The sequence below is a fragment of the Vanessa tameamea genome, chromosome 19 (genome assembly GCF_037043105.1).
Source record: "Vanessa tameamea isolate UH-Manoa-2023 chromosome 19, ilVanTame1 primary haplotype, whole genome shotgun sequence".
Lineage (NCBI taxonomy): Eukaryota > Metazoa > Arthropoda > Insecta > Lepidoptera > Nymphalidae > Vanessa > Vanessa tameamea.
Genome location: NC_087327.1, coordinates 8,778,380 through 8,798,412, shown reverse-complemented (window position 1 = coordinate 8,798,412; position 20,033 = coordinate 8,778,380). Strand labels below are relative to the sequence as shown.

The 20,033-nt window shown below is 32.7% G+C and overlaps 3 protein-coding genes across 4 annotated transcripts; 1 reads left to right on the top strand and 2 right to left on the bottom strand.

The window, feature by feature from the left end:
- Window positions 1-3,744: 3,744 nt before the first annotated feature.
- Window positions 3,745-7,437, bottom strand: LOC113399452 (uncharacterized). Its single transcript, XM_026638595.2, has 5 exons — window positions 7,225-7,437; window positions 6,314-6,449; window positions 5,554-5,707; window positions 5,043-5,229; window positions 3,745-3,911 (listed from the first exon to the last, which is right to left on the bottom strand). Exons 1-5 carry the CDS (start codon window positions 7,407-7,409, stop codon window positions 3,755-3,757), a joined length of 819 nt encoding a protein of 272 aa, XP_026494380.2. The 5' UTR covers window positions 7,410-7,437; the 3' UTR covers window positions 3,745-3,754.
- A 3,924-nt stretch (window positions 7,438-11,361) lies between these two features.
- On the top strand, window positions 11,362-19,758 carry LOC135193827 (uncharacterized protein). Its single transcript, XM_064217894.1, has 5 exons — window positions 11,362-11,645; window positions 11,720-11,806; window positions 12,405-12,534; window positions 18,411-18,558; window positions 19,523-19,758. Exons 1-5 carry the CDS (start codon window positions 11,526-11,528, stop codon window positions 19,683-19,685), a joined length of 648 nt encoding a protein of 215 aa, XP_064073964.1. The 5' UTR covers window positions 11,362-11,525; the 3' UTR covers window positions 19,686-19,758.
- On the bottom strand, window positions 12,964-17,334 carry LOC113399289 (uncharacterized). Of its 2 annotated transcripts, XM_064217948.1 has the most exons (5): window positions 17,213-17,328; window positions 14,652-14,751; window positions 14,459-14,565; window positions 14,110-14,334; window positions 12,964-13,588 (listed from the first exon to the last, which is right to left on the bottom strand). In XM_064217948.1, the coding sequence occupies exons 2-5, from the start codon at window positions 14,734-14,736 to the stop codon at window positions 13,049-13,051; spliced, it is 957 nt and encodes a 318-aa protein (XP_064074018.1). In that variant the 5' UTR covers window positions 14,737-14,751; window positions 17,213-17,328; the 3' UTR covers window positions 12,964-13,048. The 2 variants fall into 2 exon arrangements, with proteins under 2 accessions (XP_064074018.1, XP_026494168.2); XM_026638383.2 differs by lacking the exons at window positions 12,964-13,588; window positions 14,110-14,334; window positions 14,459-14,565; window positions 14,652-14,751 and adding an exon at window positions 14,888-17,027 and having other exon boundaries at window positions 17,213-17,334.
- Window positions 19,759-20,033: the final 275 nt, after the last annotated feature.

Below are 20,033 nucleotides of genomic sequence, written 5' to 3'. Positions count from 1 at the left end.
TGGTCTTATGCACGCGCAGGCGTTGCTAACTTTTAGATAATTGTCACTGGGGGACAATAAATTGACATTAGTCGACGAACGCTCTCCACATTCGTATCCCTAGTATATTACCCTGCGTTAATCGAATCATTAATTCTACTATAGGAATCTGACTTGCAAGTACACAAATTGAAATTATTTTAAATAGTAAACACAGATTCAACGACAATATATCAAGTAGTTAATTGAGCATTACTTTGAAATAAACAAGTTGAATGATTAAAAACAAAAGTTTTTAATTAACAAACTTACATTAAGTATGCTATTTTATGCTCACACGCACTGAAAGTCAATGCAATAAAAGCAATAAAAAATATCAATTAAGATTCGTAAGTATGTTCTATTTGACGCAATCTCTCTGGAACAAGAACATTGCTATCTCTTTCTCACATGTCAGGTTCAGAGCGTAGCAAACCTTTCCGTCATGTCAAATTAAAAACAATTTAAAGAGGTTAAGTCCAAGTGATTTTAAATTTAGGTTTTGTTCAAATTAATAATTATATGTACGGTCGTTGTTCATTTGAATAAATTTAACGTATATGTCTGCAAACGACATTCGATAATCGCTGTGACGTTCTAAAACTGTCTAGGCACGCCGTTCGTTCATTGGTCGTCTGTTCCGTAAGCTACTGTAATAGACCAATCAGATAATGTCAATTAGTTTCTGACATTAATCAACATTTCAGAAATGTGATGTTATACTTTGTATCAAAAGCGCAATATTTTAAACATATTATAAACTTATTTTTAACATATCTTTGCTAGCGCTTAGTAAATGTTGGATTGAATTATTTCGTAATGGGCCTATTCTATTAATATTAATCATATGTATCAAAAGGTAAATGGTTTCGAAATACATAATATATTTATAATCATCGGAATAAGGGTGTTTTCGGGAAGCAAGTAGCCTTCTATAGTTTTTTTCTATGTTTAATAAAGTATGTTGTAAATATAAATAATCATAAAAATTAAATCGTTTTATTCGTAGCGTTCCAATTTTAAAAGTGACTTATAAGATGTCCTTTCTAGGAATTATATATTTTAGTGATTCCATATTCAAAAAAGTAAGTTCCAATTCGGAATGTTTAACGCCATTGACGTAAAAAATAATACCCAATCGTATAAATGTAAATCGAGTAATTAAAATAGAAAAAGGTCTCGATTATCAACTTAAAAAACTGACCGGTCATGCTTAAAGAATATGTTAATTTGTCAATTGGTCGATATTATTTAATCTATGGTTGAGAATTTTTGTTATGAATTTTGAATTGTATTCACGATAAAATTTAAGCTTGGAAATTTATTTTCAGTAAAATATAGTTCAAATATTTAAAGAATATGATCTTGAAATATTGTATACGGAACGTCGTCGAAACGCAAGTCATAAAGAATGAATGAGTGAATGTTACTGATTGAAACCAAATAAATACATTTGTCAGTGTTACTATATATTAACATGTATTTCCTTGGCTTAGCCATTTTCCAAATATAGTCGTAAATTAAGACAGTAGGTTAATTTAGCACATAAGTTCATATTGGATTAAAATAAGTGTGCTCAAAATATTCTGTTGTAACCTTTATTAGACAACGGATTATTTTTCGTACTATTTAAAATTAGCAGTTTAGCAATGAAATATACGAATTTAGACCAAGATTCGTCTAATTAAGTAATTTTAAAATTAAATATATTAATATTTAAAAATATGTACACTATTACGTACATGTATATTATGCTTATGAGTACATTATGTCTTTCCGTAATACTTATCTTGTTGCATTGACAGCACGGCAGGTCACCAAAATGGTTCACATATAAAGAACAAAATATTGAGAAACGTTCTTTTTTAGGATTTATAAGACAGGAAACTAAAAATGCAATAAATTGCATAATGACCCGAATATCGGGGATATTTACTCAGGGAGATTAAAAAATATATATATTTGGAAATATGACATTTTAAGTGATGCCGTTTTACCCTAGACCGTGACGTTAGTACTTTCAGATATTTTAAAATATCTATATTCAGAAATATTTTCTTCTAAAGACCATTTTTATTATGCAATCTAAGTATGTAACAGTTGCGTGTTATATTTTATTGAAAAAAAAAATACCGTTTTATTCTATGGAAAAGTTGTTAGTTGTACTTGAGTACAATTCATGCGGCTTAAATATTTTTTAATATACATTGCACTTTGCTTTATTTTGGTGTTTATTATTCCGAAATAAAACATACATTAAATTATGGATTTTTGTAAAAAAAAACACCATTAAAATCTACGACGCAACCGAACTGAACCGGTTAGTCGATATGAAATGTGTTGTTTTTTCGAGTTACGAACAAACTATTTATTGTATGTGTGAAATGAGCACCAAAATTAAGTTGCCAAAAATATGCTCAAAAGCATTTGATATAGATATAGTTACATAATAATTATACTTAATATGTAATACAATATTGTAAAACGTCAAATTCGGATTGCAATAAAATATTTAATTTGAGAATGACACATTCACACAGGCCCTAAACCAAACATCACAGATCAAACGCGGCCGGTGAAGGAAAGACAATCTGCCGGAAATATATATGTATCTTACTGTTCAATATAACTATATATATATATACTATATTTAGTTATATTGAACAGTAAGATACGGCTTTATTCGACGTTTCACCCGCGAATCCCTATCCTGCCTATATGACGTCACCGGACGAAAATAAATTGGTCGTCGATTATTAAGCCTAGATTAATTCATTCATTCGTTTTTCGTTCACTTATGCAATGTACTTAATAAAGCCATGCTGCCATAATAAATAATTGCAATTCGAATAAGACGCTATCTATGTATTTAGAAATATTCGGGAATTCAATAAATAAACGACACTTATAAACGCTTAACGGTACATTTGTATACCGATTTTATAAACGTCGAGTATTGAGTTGCCGAGCATATCAGACGTATGTAGGTTTGGTGTCGATTTTAATAAAAAAATTGTTAAATTTCTACCAAGCTGTGTTTATTATTTCAACCATTACCAAAACTGAAACAAATATAATAATAAAACAACTTCATTGCATATTAATGAGATAATTTAATGTAATTTGGACGCCATTTTTCTTAGTTTTATTTTCTACTAAAGTATATTCATGTTAAGTTTGCTGAAATTTCTAGTGTCTGGCAATGCTACCTAACTTATTCCTCTAAACGTCATTTATAACATACGTCCTTATAATAAGGTTAGGTAAAAATAATAAGAATCGAAAGGCGTTAATTATATTTTCTGGAATTTACAGGTTTTGCTGATCGTACTTTCTAAAAACCCGTTGATCTTCCTAATATTATGAATTCTAAAGTTTTGATAGATAGATCCTTGTAACTCAATTACACCAGAGTGACTGAACGGAATTCGGCACAGATACGATATAAACTTAGAATAGCACATAGCTTACTTTTATCCCGGAAATATACAAACCCCCTCCCTTCCTGTACAAGCGGGTGGAAACTAATGGTACAGTAAATGTAGGATTGTTATCCTATCGATTTAACCAACAAGTTTATTAGTTATTAGAAGTTACTAGTATTGTCAATCGCTTTTCATCCTGTAAGAGTTAAAAATAAAACTTAAAATTTTAATAAATGAAAAAAATATTCTCAAAAAATATATTTATTATATTTTCCTAAAGTTACAATATTTTAATTCAATCTAAATTCTTGTTATGAAGGTACTAGTTGTGTTATCATCTTGACAACCGTTTTCTTATCAAGCTTGCACTTTGGGTAGAGCTGCTGGCAGTCGTTGTCCAGCGACTGGCCGGCTGACATCGCTTCGTATATTGACGTACCTTCCAGCATACGCCGCACGAGCGAATTACTGAAGAAGAAAATGTATTGAATTTAAGTTATGTGGATGAATTAGTTACATCAATTGAATCTAAACTTTGACGTAGGCTTTGAAATAGATTTAATTATTATACCCTTCCCCACCTTCTTGCATCACAATCACAATACAAGTACTTGTATTATTGATATAATTGTAGCAGATACATAAATCATTACATAATAACGCTAACTCAGAATAAATAACAGAATTAAGAACCTTCAAATAATCTTGAAACATCTATCCTAATGTAAAAACACTCACATGGAGAAGCACCAAAGTATATGAATATATTTGACACGCACACACAAAAACTTTTCTATATATGTGTGTGTGTATGTATAAAGTGCATTGTTTATATTTTCAATCGCATCACGAATAAAGTACTTTAAGTAATAATACTACAATTCCGAGGAAGAACATTGTCGCAGCAAATGAAGTACACTCATAAAGAAAAAAAAACAACAAACTTATATCGCTCTTCTCATATCCGTTTTTTTTCTGCACTGTACTCAGTTTACTTTTCTTGTTTCGCCGACAGTCGGGTGTAAATTTCCGAATTATTCAACTAAGCGAATGTTCTGCTTGGCTGTACCAATTGAAGGGGAATTAACATAGCAGTCGCAATTTCTGTTACTTTTTGACGTGTATTGTTTAATGTATATTTCCCAAAAACCATCTAACGGATTTTTATACAGTTTTTGTTAATGTACGGAGTGATTCATGAGTTAGGTTCAGTTGTATAATTAATTAAAGTTTATTATAAATTGGCTAATATATGATGATGATTGTTGAAGTTTTCAGAAAAATATTCGCCGACCAATATAATATTATGATATCAAAGTTTTATTCAACTCGTGCAAAGCCGGGACTTATAGCTAGCACATAAATTAATCCCAAAGGAAACTCCTGAATTCACAGCGCACAGGATTAGTTAGAGCAAACCATTGTGCAAGTTTATTTTATTATTTAAAGACGAAGAGCTAAAACAGGAAAACAAGTATATAGTCTAGATGACTCAGAAATGCCATTGTCGAAGAGTGAACCGTAAGAGACTGATTCAAACTCCTACGTGACTATTTGAAACTACACGTTGCATGATATAAATGAATTGTAACAACTTACCTGGATAAATTCGTAAGCATCCCGTCAAAGTCAGTCGCGTTACCGGTGATCGTGTTCTCGTTGGCGAGTTGCACGTAAGAACACGCCAGGCGCAGCATGCAGGATGAGGAATCGATGTTGTAACGTGTCAGTGTTTCATCGAACTTGTTTATCATGTCCGACACTTGGGAGAAGTCAGATTCTGTGCCTGAAAGAAATTACATCTAACTGGTAATATAAATTCGAAAGTTCATCAATGTGTTTGACACTCAATCGCACTCGAATATCTAGAGTGTTACAGTGATTAATTATAAATTCATATTCAAATGCAGCACTACGATGATTATTGTATTTGACGGGATAGATATCTTTGTCAAATACCTACAATCAAAAATATAATTGATCAATAAAAACACCATCTCTGTAATTTATTAGTGTGTTTATATTTATATATAACTGGTATAAAAACTCTAATGATTCTCCCAGTTCGGGCGCCAAAATAATACAGAAAATACTGAATTTTTTAACTCACTTCGACCATAACCTCCGTAGCCGTAAGAGAAAGCGTGAATAATCTTCGGTAGGATTATAACAGCTCCAAATCCTAGAATCGAACCAATAAGAACTCCTCCCAGATCTATTTTGACTGGTCCGTACAGACCTGGTGCAGAACCTCCATAAGAACCCTATAGCAATAAAGACAGCATTTACATACATACAACTTTTTAGATTTTACTTTACCTTTGGGGCGAGCGTTTGCACAAAAAAGTCACAGTTTTTATTTTATGTAGTATAATATTATTGATATGTTACATATTACAGTGTATTACAATTTGAAAATCACATTGTAATACACTGTATCATGACACAACTGGTGTTATTATATATATATATATATATATATATTTATGGCACTGTTTGGCGGACGATCATATGGGTCACCTAATGGTAAGTGGTCACCACCGCACATAGACAATGGCGCTGTAAGAAATATTAAACATTCCTTACATCGCCAATGCGCCACCAACCTTGGGAACCAAGATGTTACGTCCCTTGTGCCTGTAGTTACACTGGCTCAATCACCCTTCAAACCGGAACACAAAACTATTGTTTGTTTCCATATAAAATCTGATGAGCGGGTGATCCTTACCCAGACGGGCTTCCACAAAGCCACCACCAAGATTTAAATTAATGAACTAAATTAGCTTAATTTTCATATCCACTTTTGCAAACTGATAAGCAGATGACATAAAATTCCTTCAAACTTATCGATATTGATGTTTTAATCTTACCGTGCCCCCATAACCCGATATCCCAAAACGTTGGATTCTGTCCTGGCTATCTCTCTCATCACGATTCTTTTCAGCGCGAGAAGAGGGCTCCGCTAACTGATCTTCAGTCCGCTGGTAACCGGTGCTTGGCATAAACCTTTCACGAGATGTATTTTGATTATGAAATACGATTAGTTAAAAATCAACTATCGATGTACAAGTTGTAAAGAAAAATTTAAAAAAAATATCTGATATTGGTATTTAACTCTAAAAATACATAAAACTAAGTGTATTATGACGATGAATTGTTCACGCTAAACTGATACTTGTACAGCCTAGTAAGTTGAATAAAATGAAACTTATGCTTTTTTTAAATAAGGAACAACCTGTAGACATATGATTGATTTTCATTCGACACCTACATAGGGGCAATTGTATTAACTTATAACAGTAATGATATTTCTCGATTCTATTCCGACCCAACATCGACTATTCGTCAAAAACGAACCTCAGCTCAATCATGACTGAGGACCAATTCTACTTTTTTATGTCGCCTACGATCCAAATTATATACCGATTGAACTTTGACCGAATAGCAACTGGATCGCAGCGTTTGTAGAATAGATACAAGGCTGATCGGCAACGTTTATGTTTCGATTCGATTGCGATAAACTGTCAATTTATTAGTAGAACTGCTGCTCTGGTTTCCTTATTCTAGTTTTGCTCTACTCACCATGAAATAAATTATAAGTGCAGTGAAAGTTAATAAGTGCTTATACAGGTTTGAAGCCGTATATTCAGTATAACTTCGCATGTTCTACCATTAATAAGAAATATTTGTATAATTGTTAAAAAACGTTCAACTATCAATCAAAAGTATAAAAAAGGTATACCAAAATAAGTAATTTTGGTAAATTCACGATAAATCTCACCCATCGTTCCGGTAATTACCCATAACGCCCAAACACGCAATCAACAGAGACAGTACAATTATCTTAAGACCCATCTCAGCCAACCCTCGGATGTCACTGTCGCGTTCCGCGTTCACGTGAACGCTATATACAAATCGTTCCAAAGCTTGCTTCGGAACAATTGTATGGAGAAACACCATTGTCATGTGAAGATTACACAAAAAACTTTTACTAGACGTCACGGTTTAAGATGTTATCGAATAAGGAAGGATTTGCATAAATACCTCAACGAGGCTTATAATTTATTAATGCAATATACATTTTTTTTTTAAATTAAATATATTAAGATGATTCGATAGACAATTTACTACGTTTGATAAACTACTGTAATTAATTTGTAACGCAATTTTTTGCTACTATCTGAAATAAACGACGCCATTTAATTATTTATTAATTTTTTATTTTCATAATTTATACAAAAAATCTCCTCGTTACTTAAAGTGGTATCTCATAACTCTATAGGAAGTATAATTTATAAAACTATATATTTAAATCCACCAAGACCAGAAATCATTATTTCTGCTTGTTTCCGTCTTCCAGGAGCAGCACCAATGGCTTTACGTAGTTTTTAAGGCACGATACTATAAACAGTGCCAACCTTTTGCCTCAGGGCTACTAGAGAGATTTATCTACAGAAAAACCTAATAACTATTTTATTGGTAACTATTGACCTTGTCGTTTTGTGAAGTCGGTCAAAATTTCTTGGTGGTAGGGCTTTGTGCAAGCCCGTCTGGGTAGGTACCACCTACTCATCAGATATTATACCGCCAAGCAGCAGTACTCAGTATTATTCTGTTCCGGTTTGAAGGGTGAGTGAGCCAGTGTAACTACAGGCACAAGGAACGTAACATCTTGGTACCCAAAGTTGGTGGCGCATTGGTGATATAAGGAATGGTTAATATTTTTTACGGCGCCATTGTATATGGGCGGTGGTACCCACTTACCATCAGGTGGCCCATTTGCTGGTCCGCCTACCGATATCATAAAAAAATAAATATATTTTTATTAGGTATATATAGCGTACAAAACGCTTGCTCTTTTCATGGTACCACGTTTCCTTGATTTGATGAAGTCATTAACCTCAAACATATAATATATATATGTAAATATATGACCCGTATCTTGTTTCCTCTTGTTTATTTTATAGATATTTATATTTAATGTCATAAGAAGAATTCCCAATTTTTTACTATTTTTAGTAGCAAAGTTAAGAATTTGTACACAAGGACTTATTGAATTTCCCTAAATACCTAATTATGTACACCAATTTTCTTCGCGGTTTCATGATCGCATAGAATAGGCGTAATAGATGTTACGTAAGTCCGGAGTATTACTGCAGCCCAAAGCTGGACAAAGTATTCTCATGGTATGCTTGAAACTTGCAATACGTCGCGCAGTAGTGTTCTAAATATTCAAATACCAGTAGATTCAATATAAAATCAAAGCCTAATATTTTTATTCAATATAGATAAGTTACAGTTATATAACTATTGTCAAAAAAAATGCTACCCCCGATCTCTACAGAAACATCGCATATTTGAACAGAATCAGAAAAATTAATACGAGACTATGTTTTTTGTTGTTTTTATAATGACATTATTCAAATTTCTACTTAAAACTACTTGGAGCTGGAGGTGATCGTTTCATTCCCAAAGTGTATTATTATCTGATAAGTCATTATTTTTATAATATCTAAAAACACAAAACCTTTCGTAAGGATGTTTGTGAATTGTGTAATTGAATAATTGTGTCAGTTTTCTGGGGCGCTTTTGTAAAAGCGTATACATTGCTCAACAAATAAAATTGAACCCTACGTAGTTGGATAACATTCATAACATAACTAACTTATTTTTGTTTCCAGTACTACTAGTACTGTATTTACGGCCTCGGGCAAGTTTTGTACGTACGTCATAATTTCTACAATAGCATTTTATATTTTTACGAACATACATTTGACAACACAAGTAGCTACATATTGAGAAAGAACAGTCAATATTGTAATTTCTTTAAATTTGTTTTAAAAAAAAACACCACGTCAAATATTGCGTGAATTGCTCTCTTTTGCAACACAAAGATCGCATTGATGATGTAGCATTGTTCCGGAGCAGTTGTGCTGTGGAAGTAACTAAAATGAACAAGGCGGGCCGTGTCAGTCAACATCCTAATTCTTGATCGCGAATGCTGCAGAGTTTAGTCTATTCGCCAACCCATTAATGTAAGGACCCCATTGTAGCTTGGAAACTAAAGAATTTTTGTACTGTCAATAAGGTCTAACGTTTTCCCATGCATTTCACAATTTTAATCACTCATTACATCGCCAATGCGCCGCCAATATTGGTAACTTAGATGATATCTCCCTTGTGTCTAGTTACACTTGCTCACTCACCTTTCAACACTACACAACAATACTAAGTTTTGCTGCATGGCGGTAGAATATATGAAGAGTGGTTGGCACTATCCAACCAAACGACCAAGTGGAATATCATAGCAAATATTTGTCTCCGACGAATCGTTCGACAATAGTTAGCCGATTCCGTCGGCCTAAAAAAGATCATTCTTTAACGAAAAGCTACTTTTTGTACCATATCATTTGTTTTATTTTCTTCTATCTAATTGTTTTACATTAAAACATAAAAAACATATGTTTTACATTGATTTGCAATAAATAATATTATTATAACTGCCTTAGAATTTAAAATAGTAAAAAATTATATCATCCATCAATAGAGATTTACCAGTATCCTAGCGTTGTTTAAGGTTCCATATTGAGGCAGTTCCCACTATACGTGCCGATTCAAAACTGTCGTCTGCTCCCGGACCTTGATCAAGGAAGCGAATGATTTTTTAGGTGTTACACTTACAGAATTGATTAGAGCAACAATTATTGTAGATTCAAAATTCCACATTGCAGTCGCGTAGGATGCAAATATTTACTAAATTTTACAATCAATCATAGAAATAAATATTAATAAATAAAATAAAACACATATATTTTACTTAGCAATGCCAATTTCACGCTTTATTATAACTAATATAAGTTTATATTGAGTAGTATGCAATATTTATCATTGGATTTTGACATATTATGTTTCAAGCTAATCGATAGAGAACTACTAAGTCAAGTTTATTGGCTGTAAATTACTTTTCGGTGGTATAGAATAGCTCCCAGTAGATCAACGCGTGATCATATTCGAGAAATGGTGTATAACTAATTATATAGTAAATTTGCCCCGAAGTTCATACTTCAGGGCACAAAACTTGCCCTGAAATACGACATTCGGGGCAAATTTTGAGACCATTCTCGTTCATGCTTACGTACCTAGGTGCAAATACTGACCGTCTGGAAAATAATTACAAGCGGAAAACAATATTTCTAAGTTATTATTATTATTAATTACTAATATTATAAATTCTCAAAACTAGTTTTGTATTTCTAAATACGTGGCTGAAAAAAATTTACTGATTGACCCCTGGTGGCCTAAGGATTCTTTGTTAAGAAGATTTAGGGCTTTTTCCACCACACACACACATGTACCCGACAGACAATCACGACAAATTCAGTGGTGCTGTTATTGTCAGTTTTTGAACCCGCAAATCATCTTTTAAGATTCACGTGTTGTAACGATAAGCAATTCCGGTGTAGACAAGAAAAAAACTATAATGTTGACTTACTATAGTCACATAATAAACATATTATATAATAAAAACATAGTTAAATGAGACATTAAGTTGTTCATTATCCGTAACATTACAAATTGGGGTATTTAAACTATAAAGAGCTAAGTGTTGACAGACAGGGTTTTTGAAATAAATAAAATGCTAAAAAAATATTTTATTTAAATTATGAAAAGTATTATAAAAAAGAATATGTATACAATAAATAAAAGTATATATTTTTATTTTGTTTTATGTTTGTTAAAAATTGTTGATATAGGATCGATATATTTAAAATGAAAAAGGTAAAAGTTACAGAAGTACATTGTATATTGAAAGAAACAAGTAATTTAAATTTTCTCTTAAGTCATTTCTAAATTTTACTAGATCTTTTTAAATATTCTACAGTGTTATAATTTATTTTACATAAACAATACGCGGAAATTTATTCGCACTCCGCTCCGCACTATTTCTGTAAATGCAGCGTAAAATGGCGCTAAGTCGTGAACGTTATGGCAAAATAAAGTCAGTCGCATATTGGCTTTAATCAGTGTTACCAGTTCTGTTCGAAATTTAAAATTTAATTTATAGTTTACAATCTTTTGAAAATGTTTAAAGCCATTCTAAGTGTTACTTTCCTTTTCCTCTTGACATTTGCCTCCAGCGAGGAAAAAGGAAATCGTCAAATGAGATTTTTATCGTTTAATGCGGAAAATGAAGATGTTGAAGTGAGTAAAATGAACAATTAAATTACTATTTAATGGAAATTAAAAGAATATAAAAAATATACTACTTATTTAAGGTTGGCCTGGATTTTTCAATACCTTTTATTAAAATACCACTCAAAAAAACATTTAACGCTGTAGCTGAATTTGGCATTCCCGGTTTTGTAAGTAGTTTTATTTTCACATAATAACTATTAAAATTATTGATGCTCTATAATCCGAAGTACTTTAAGCCTCTGTTCGCTGCGATTAAAAACTTAATGAGGAGAGTCTTTGCCTGAAACTTTACTTCAATTGTTGCTACTGCAAAACTGTACTTAGTATTATTGTGTTCTGGGTTTAAGTGTTGACGTGTAATAATATAAATCTGAAGAGTGAGCCAGTTTAATTACAAGCACAAGGGACTTAACATCTTATTTCCTAAGTTCGGTGGGTCATTGCCAATGTAAGGAATAGTTATTATTTCTGATAGATCATGTGCCAATCGCTCACTAATTATAAATTTAAAATATATATATTAAAAGCAGCAGCTACACAAGGAAGCAATAGGCATTACTAGTTTGCACAGTTTATTATTTATTTGTATTAAACAAAGCAATTAACAAGCTTTTATAGAGAAAAAGGAATGCAAGACCCAGTTCCTTTGGATTACTTTAGGTCTTCCAATATTTATTTCATGGCAAACAAGTTCTAATGATTAATTAGGTCTTTCTATCAATACTTGACAAATATCTGGTCATTACTGTTTTTAAACTGTTTCAGAGTTTATCGAAAATTAATATAAATCCAATCGCACTTGTGCTTGGGGGTATTATTATTATTTTTATAAGTTTCGTCGCACCTTTTGTCAACAAAGTCTCTGATTGGCACCACTTGGAGCGATCCTCACGAAGTACGTATTATAATTTTATTTTAAATACTAACACTATTATTTATTGCACAACATGTTGAAAAATCAATTCATTTGTTTCTCGAGTTTCCCTTCTAACTCTGATCTCCTCTAACGATATCGCAATAAAGAACGACTCTTCCTCAGTCCTCTCCTTAAGGTTTGGAGTTTACTTAATAACCCTGAGAGGTTCCCCAGTCAAATAGCCGATACAATAGTTAAACAATAAGCATGAATCATGTTGTGATACATGGGACCTGAAAAGAGCTAATGTGTTGAATTCAAAAGTAAAGACCTCCTAATTTAAAAACAAAAATTAAGCGCATGACAATTCAATAGTGTTTTCCCAGATTTTAACCCACATCTTTGGTTGCTATACCTGACATTAAATGGGCAATTCGTCATTTTCAAATAATAGGATAAAAAATCGTATTTATTGTGAATACTTTATATATTTCGACAAATAATCTCGTAAAAAAACAGAAGACTTTTTATATTATTCAATTCAATTAATTAATTAGGAACGTGGTCCGCAGCAGATTTTATTTGATTGTTTCTTTTTCGGCTTTATAGATGTACAGGACTTTTTACATTTAATCTTTGGCGGTTCAACTATTCCTGCATCGGCGGGAATATACTGGGTTTCAACGTGAATAAAATTCTTTCGTTTCCTCGGAGCTAAATCGAAGCAACCAAACGGTGGTGTATATTCTATATCCCAAGTTGCATTACTCGACAAGGAACTTAAAGATTCTTCTTGGCAAACACATTCTGGTTCTTTAAATGCTGGACAGCTGTCTATCACTCTATCAATAGCTGTGAGATCGTTACAATACACGTCCATATAAGCACATTTGCAGATATCTTCTACGGCTTCAGCTAAAGCCTTTCGGATTTCACCATCACGCTGATTCTTTAGTTTAACCATTCTCCTTGCCTCGACTTTGGCTTGCTCCTCCGGGCTTCTCTTTTTTATAATTTTAAATATCATAGGATCACAGTCGACATATGGATCTTCATTTGGTGCGATTTCTGTCAAATCTTTTAATGGGTTTACCTGGAAGGTTCAATCAAAATATTTTCATTAAAATAAAACTTTACCAGATTTTTTTACAACCGCATTCTATTATATATTACCTACTATATAATAGAAATATATATATTATCTTTTCAGATTCTATTGGTTCTAGAAGAAATAAATCAATAGCAATTCTTAAAATATAAAATTTTATTTTAATTTTTATTTATCTGAATATATATATTGTCAATCGAGAACTGATAATCCTGTCAATACAGCATTATTTGGACTACCCATGGGAATATTTTTATTATTTCCAATTTGTTTCGCAACTCAAGAATAGAATGCAGGGTTTTTATTGCATATACTTTGCCCAAAAATATTAATAAACGTATAAAGATCATTCATCGTACATCCATTTTTTACTTTTGAGGCAGGGCTTTGGTATGGCATTGTATATCAATTCTTTTATAACAAATAAAACTTGGTCTAAAATAATACACTAATTTTAATAAAGGTTTGAAATGTAAGTTTAATTTTACTGGATTGAGTTAACTAACCTGTATTGTAAATACGTCGCCCTTTCTCTGAACTTTTAAAGTCGGTTTTGGTTCTAGAGGTTCCTCTGGTTCCGAGTCCCCTCCCCCCATATCAGCACCCGTAGTGCGACCTTTCTTCTTTTTCTTTTTGTTAGCATTCTTATCTTGACCACCACGAGGACATTTAAACGTCATCGTTTTCGCAACACTTTTTCCAATCACGCCCGGCTGCCAACCTTTACGGGGCTGCATACCAAAACCAAAATGAAATAAAAATAGTAGGAAGAGTATCGACCATAAGACCGTAAGAGTAGTATAGTAGGAAGAGAACAAAATTATTAAAATGCAATGGTTGAAAAATTAAAATAACCTTATATCCTGGTATATCTGGCGCATCCCATAACCAGCCCATTTCTGCAGGAACCGGATAGCCTGGCTTTAAAAATGGATTGCACGTCTTGTGGCCAATCACAACACCTAAGCATATTAAATTCGATTAATGAAATAATTAAAAAGTGTATACCTTTATTAATTTCAATATTAAACAATAAAACGACAGATACCTGGATGAATGTCACCAAAAGTGTAATTATATTTGGAAGCATTTTTCTTTTTTTTCTTCTTGTCGTTATCTTCATCTTCGGCCATTTTTAATTTTTAAACCTAGTCAAATGATATGAAATTTATTTCAACAATCAATTATTATATTTAAAGATATGTTTTAGAATTTTCATTACAGATACATGTGCTGTAAATTATCTCTTATCACCATTAAGCAATAAACAATAAAACTTCTCAGTCAGTTGTATAAGTATAATTAGATCTTAATATTATACACTAGTGGGTTACAAAATAAAATATCAAGGATTCTTTTCTTCTTTAAATTTCTCTTGTATGGCTAATTTGTGGGAACCACAACATTCCTTGCCCATTAGGGATAATAGTCTCTGTTCTTTATCGCAACATCGTCTTTCAGTGTCCACGTTGAATTTATTAACACATCTAAAGTCGTGATCTTTTTCATACTTCATATAATCATTAACAGCCTTCTTTATTCGTTTATACTCTTTGGAACAGCAAACTTTTCCTGCATCGCTATAGCTCGGTGGCTGGGCAGGTAATGCCGCAGTCTTGTACATCCTTGCAAAGCCATCAGGGACACAGCATGGTCTACCTAATACTGGACAGGGACCGAGTTTGATAGGAGGTAACCCGTATGGCAATGGTTCAGCCTCGTCTTCATCATCTTCTGCTTTCTTCTTTTCTTCGTCTTCTTGCATCATTGTTACTGGACAATTTGATTTGTGTTTGTAAGATGGACAATATGGTCGATGACTCTTTCTTGCTACGACGTTAGTAGTTTCTGTCATACACTCACAGTCGAATGTCTTGCAAGGCGGAGATGGCTTGGGTGGATTACATTTACAATCTTTATCATCAGCAATTTCGACACAATCGAAAACTTGCAATTTTCGTTTTGACTCCTTTACGTCAAAATTATAGACTAAAGTTTGGCGTGTAGCAACTTTATTACGAGTATCTGTATTTTTCGTGTTGAGGGGAATCGTTGGCAAATCGAACAATTTCGTATTTTCAAATTGACTCCATGTACATCCACTTCGACTACAACTACACCCAACTTTGTTGCTTGATGGCTCATTTCCAGGAGTAGATTGATAATAGCAGTTTTTCTTCAGATTTTCTGTGATAAATTCTTTCCCGTTCAAAGATACATTAAATCCCGGAACTTTAGTTACACTGTATATGTATGCGACTGTTTTATTAGAATTAGGGTTCATGCCCGACTTTTTTTGTTGGTCATCACAAGTTTCTCCCGCTTGTGTTGTACCACCGCACCCTGAACATACAACTCTACCTTGTTTACCTTCTTTTTCTAACATTTCGGGACATTCTTCACGATGCCAACGATCATCTTTACAATCACAGGTACCACACACTTTTCTTGTAACATCTCCTTTTGTTTCAGTTACTTTACCAACTGCTTCTCGTTTATATGTTTCTAAGTTTCTAATGTATGTTCTGACTTTATGAGCTAATGGACAGTTTGCATTTCCACATGGACCTGTGATATCACCCATTCTGATCTTATCGATGGGATATGATTTTTTAAGCTGTGCCTCTGTATCTTCCACATCATGCTTACAACTAGCTCCATCCGGATCTCTCTGTACACCGCAACTCTGTAATTCTGTACAAATTTCAATTTTTTCTTGTGCATTATTTGTTAACGTGGGATCTTCTAATGTAGTCGTTTCATAGAGACTGCCCACCATACAGAAGTTTGGATCGTCACCCTCGACCCTTTTACATTGAAACAAGCTTGGTGCTTTATTTGTTCTGAAAACAAAGGTGTCTGGATCTTTCATTAATTGCTGGAATTCTGTAATAATACTTTCTCCTAAAGCACTTAATCGGAGTATGAAAGAAATTTCTCCAACTTGCTTGCAACAGCATTCATGGAATAGCGGCGTATTTTGTTTTATGGTAAGCGGTTCGTGGATCTTACTAGCTACAGCAGTTTCTTTTAACATATGGAAAAATTCTGTTTCCCAATGCATAGTTCCAATACCAACAAAAATGTCTACTTCATTTTCATCATCATTCCAGATTTCAATTTCCAATGGGAACTTACTCAATATCATGAGTACTGTATCTGAATAAGAGGGAAATAAATACGACTTTCCAACTCTTATGGTCCGTGACCATTTTCGTCTGCCATTGTCGTCGCACTCGATGATATCATCCTTTGTGTCTTCGTTTAAAGCTATTTGGCCCTCTTTAATTATAAATTCCACTTTGGGACCAAATCTTATTTTGACAATTAGTTTTTTATTTGCACCGCTCGATTCTTCATCGTCGAATACGAAGATTGTCACCTTGTCTATGAATATTTCTACGAGATACATTTGCTCCATTACCTGTTGAGTTCAACAGTTTTTTATCAGATACGCATTAATTTTCTTCTGTTGTCGCTACTGGGCACAATAAACCAATTTGATTAGACAATGAAAAATATATCGCGTTGTATTGAACCGTATTAAAAGCATCGGACCATCGATCGTTATTTAGTGTATATTTTTAAATGAATGAAAAATAAACTTACGGCGGTTTTATTTCAATCCTGTTTCTAAAATATCATCACTATGGACACTGAAAATTTTATTTTGTAACCCGAAAGTTAGGTTTTTTCCTGAACTTTATACAACTGACATTTTGTTGTTATTCATCTACGTTTGAAAAACGAATGTCATGAACAATGTATGTGACTTTGATAAATTTAATATTCATTTAACAAAAAGGTTCATAGCATTAGCACGATTAACTTATTAAAATAATGTCTGAAAAAGAGGGCTATAATGTCGTAGCATTCGTTTGATGGTATTTTTTGGAAATATTTTATTTTACATATTTCATGAATAAACGTGATTCTTTGTGCGTTTTTTTAACTACAACATTTAAGATTTGAAATTATCGAATATAATATAAAAATATTTTTAATTTAGTATAATTTTATTGTGCTCCTTATTTTAAATACAAATTTTCTTACTCTTACTTACTAATTTCTTAGAAAATGCTACGCTATTTAATGCTTTGTATTTTTCATTCGGAATTGCTTCGGCCAATCAAAAGTTCGATAGATACCGAGTGAAAATACGCGAAAATGAAAATTAAGAGTTTTCATTTATTGTTTTCTTTTTTATTATGAAAAAAAATTGCTATATAAAAATCGTAATAAGGTATAATTTTCAACAGAAATGCGCTTTTATGTATTTCATTGTTATGTCGATCTGATTTTTAACAACACATTCAAAAACATAATCCAGTGAGAGATGATCCAGCTATTTATGTTTTCTTGTACTTAATGTATGTTTAAAATTCATTTCATGCTTCTGCTATGAAAGACACCATTCGAACAGACACAAGAGTTCAATATGTATTGGTTGATGACGGATATCTCCCTAGCCAATTTGGAGCGGCGCAGAAACACGCTTATTTCGAATAAATACTGCACATATTACGTATCAACAACCAGCACTAACAGAGTGACGAAAAAATGGATCTACCTCTCCTTAAAAGAATACATCGGTGGCACATATTTTTAATCTTCACATACTTGTTGTCCGTGTTTTGGTGTGTCTTAATTTTCGTTTGTATTTTTTCATATTAGTGTGCGTGCACGTTTTGATTACGATACAGCATCACATTTAAGTATTAGCTCCTCGTCAGACTTTAACTGCTTTTACTTTTACTTGAATGTGAACTATATTGACCGCAACATAACAATGCTTCTTTTAATTCAGATGATGACGATATAAATGATTTCCATACATTTTTTATAACGGACCAGCTGGTTGCTCATAGCCGAGCTTGTCCTGAACGAGTCGCTTGCTGGGCGGGCAGAAGAAATAAAAACACTGGAAATATGAAGACTTGGAAACATATAATGAGGTACACGTAGATACATCATAGCCTATGTTTATATTTACTACTAAAACTCAACGTTAATATGTAGTACTATTTAATTAGAATTCGTAATTTTTTTTTTGAGATAAGCGAAAATGCTTTGTGTACTAATGTGTAACAAGTTTCAGGATTAAATTGATTTATGGAAAGATTGTTATTAATATCAGATTTAAAATTTAATTAACCTTAGAATACGTTGATGAAATGTTAATACTTGTGCTATCGGTAGGTAAGGTAGAATACGACGACCTCATCGGACATCCGACCAATAAATACTTATCAATATTGTCTATGCTGTAACTCGGTTAGTAGGATGAGTTACAGGATGAGCCACCAATACAACCACAGGGTACAAAACATGTTAGATTAGGTACTGCTGATGATAAAAACCTGTTTGAACAAATTCATTTCTCGAAGCAATTACATAACGAAAACGCCGCTTGAAAAAAATAATTGCTGTTAATTAAAACTTGTCAGGTCAGGTCCGGTCAGGATTTGTTGGTGACATAAAAGTGCATAGAAATTTTACTATAATCGGCGTCTTTCAGGGTCACCTGCATGCTTATTTTTTCTTTGATTGTGAAACTAACGAATTGAAATAAACGAATATTGAAATTTCAAAGTATAAAAAATATATATTTTTTTATCAATAAAATACCGTCACCCACATTCGAACTTCCAAGTTTTCGCCTAATTTGCATTTAAATGCACGTGTTTTCACTGCCGCTAATGGTTTTCGTTTTATAGACAAAGACGAGCACTTAACACTAGTCGATCCATTTGTTCATCTGCCTTTCAAATAACGGCAATACGGAATAGACAAATATATTGTCCGTAGAAATCAGGGCCATAAGTATAAAATAGCTACCTGAACGACGGTGTAATATCATACATACGCACGAAACTATTCCACCTTTACTGAGTATTTAAAAAATATGTTCTATTTCAGTAACAAATTGTTATCGACGATGGTCAATACTACAGCCCTTCAAGAAGCTACTCTGAGAGGAATTAAAGGGCAGGATTGTGATTCCTATAGCCCTTGTCCGATAGATGAAAAATCTTTGCCAAAATTGATGAAAAACTTTGCAGTTTTAACAAATTCGAGATAATTTTCCAACGCACTTTGTAATCATTCTCTTTAAGATTGTCATTCGTACTGTTGATCCAAACATAGACATTATATATAGCAACATTTTGTTTTAATTTAAAATATAAATTAAAAAAATACTAGATCATTGTATTATTTTCCTAAACTTAACTTGGCTTAAACGGAAAGTAACCTGGACAGTCACATTAGTGGATATCAGACCTGTTTTAGTTAGCAAGACTTCATACTAATATTATAAACGCTAACTAACTCTGTCTATTATTCATAAGATAAACTACTGAACAAAATATGATAAAATTTTCGATATAGGAAGCTTGAACCCCAAGGAAGGACATATGCTACTTTTATA

Excerpts from the sequence above, each read along its gene's own strand:
- LOC113399452 (XM_026638595.2), bottom strand. The coding sequence starts at position 7,409 with ATGACAATGGTGTTTCTCCATACAATTGTTCCGAAGCAAGCTTTGGAA. Across the intron at positions 5,230-5,553 it reads CTACGGAGGTTATGGTCGAA|GCACAGAATCTGACTTCTCC; the intron begins GTGAGTTAAAAA and ends AATTTCTTTCAG. Across the intron at positions 3,912-5,042 it reads ATGCTTACGAATTTATCCAG|TAATTCGCTCGTGCGGCGTA; the intron begins GTAAGTTGTTAC and ends TTTCTTCTTCAG.
- LOC135193827 (XM_064217894.1), top strand. The coding sequence starts at position 11,526 with ATGTTTAAAGCCATTCTAAGTGTTACTTTCCTTTTCCTCTTGACATTT. Across the intron at positions 12,535-18,410 it reads CTTGGAGCGATCCTCACGAA|ATGATGACGATATAAATGAT; the intron begins GTACGTATTATA and ends CTTTTAATTCAG. Across the intron at positions 18,559-19,522 it reads ACTTGGAAACATATAATGAG|TAACAAATTGTTATCGACGA; the intron begins GTACACGTAGAT and ends GTTCTATTTCAG.
- LOC113399289 (XM_026638383.2), bottom strand. The coding sequence starts at position 17,024 with ATGGAGCAAATGTATCTCGTAGAAATATTCATAGACAAGGTGACAATC.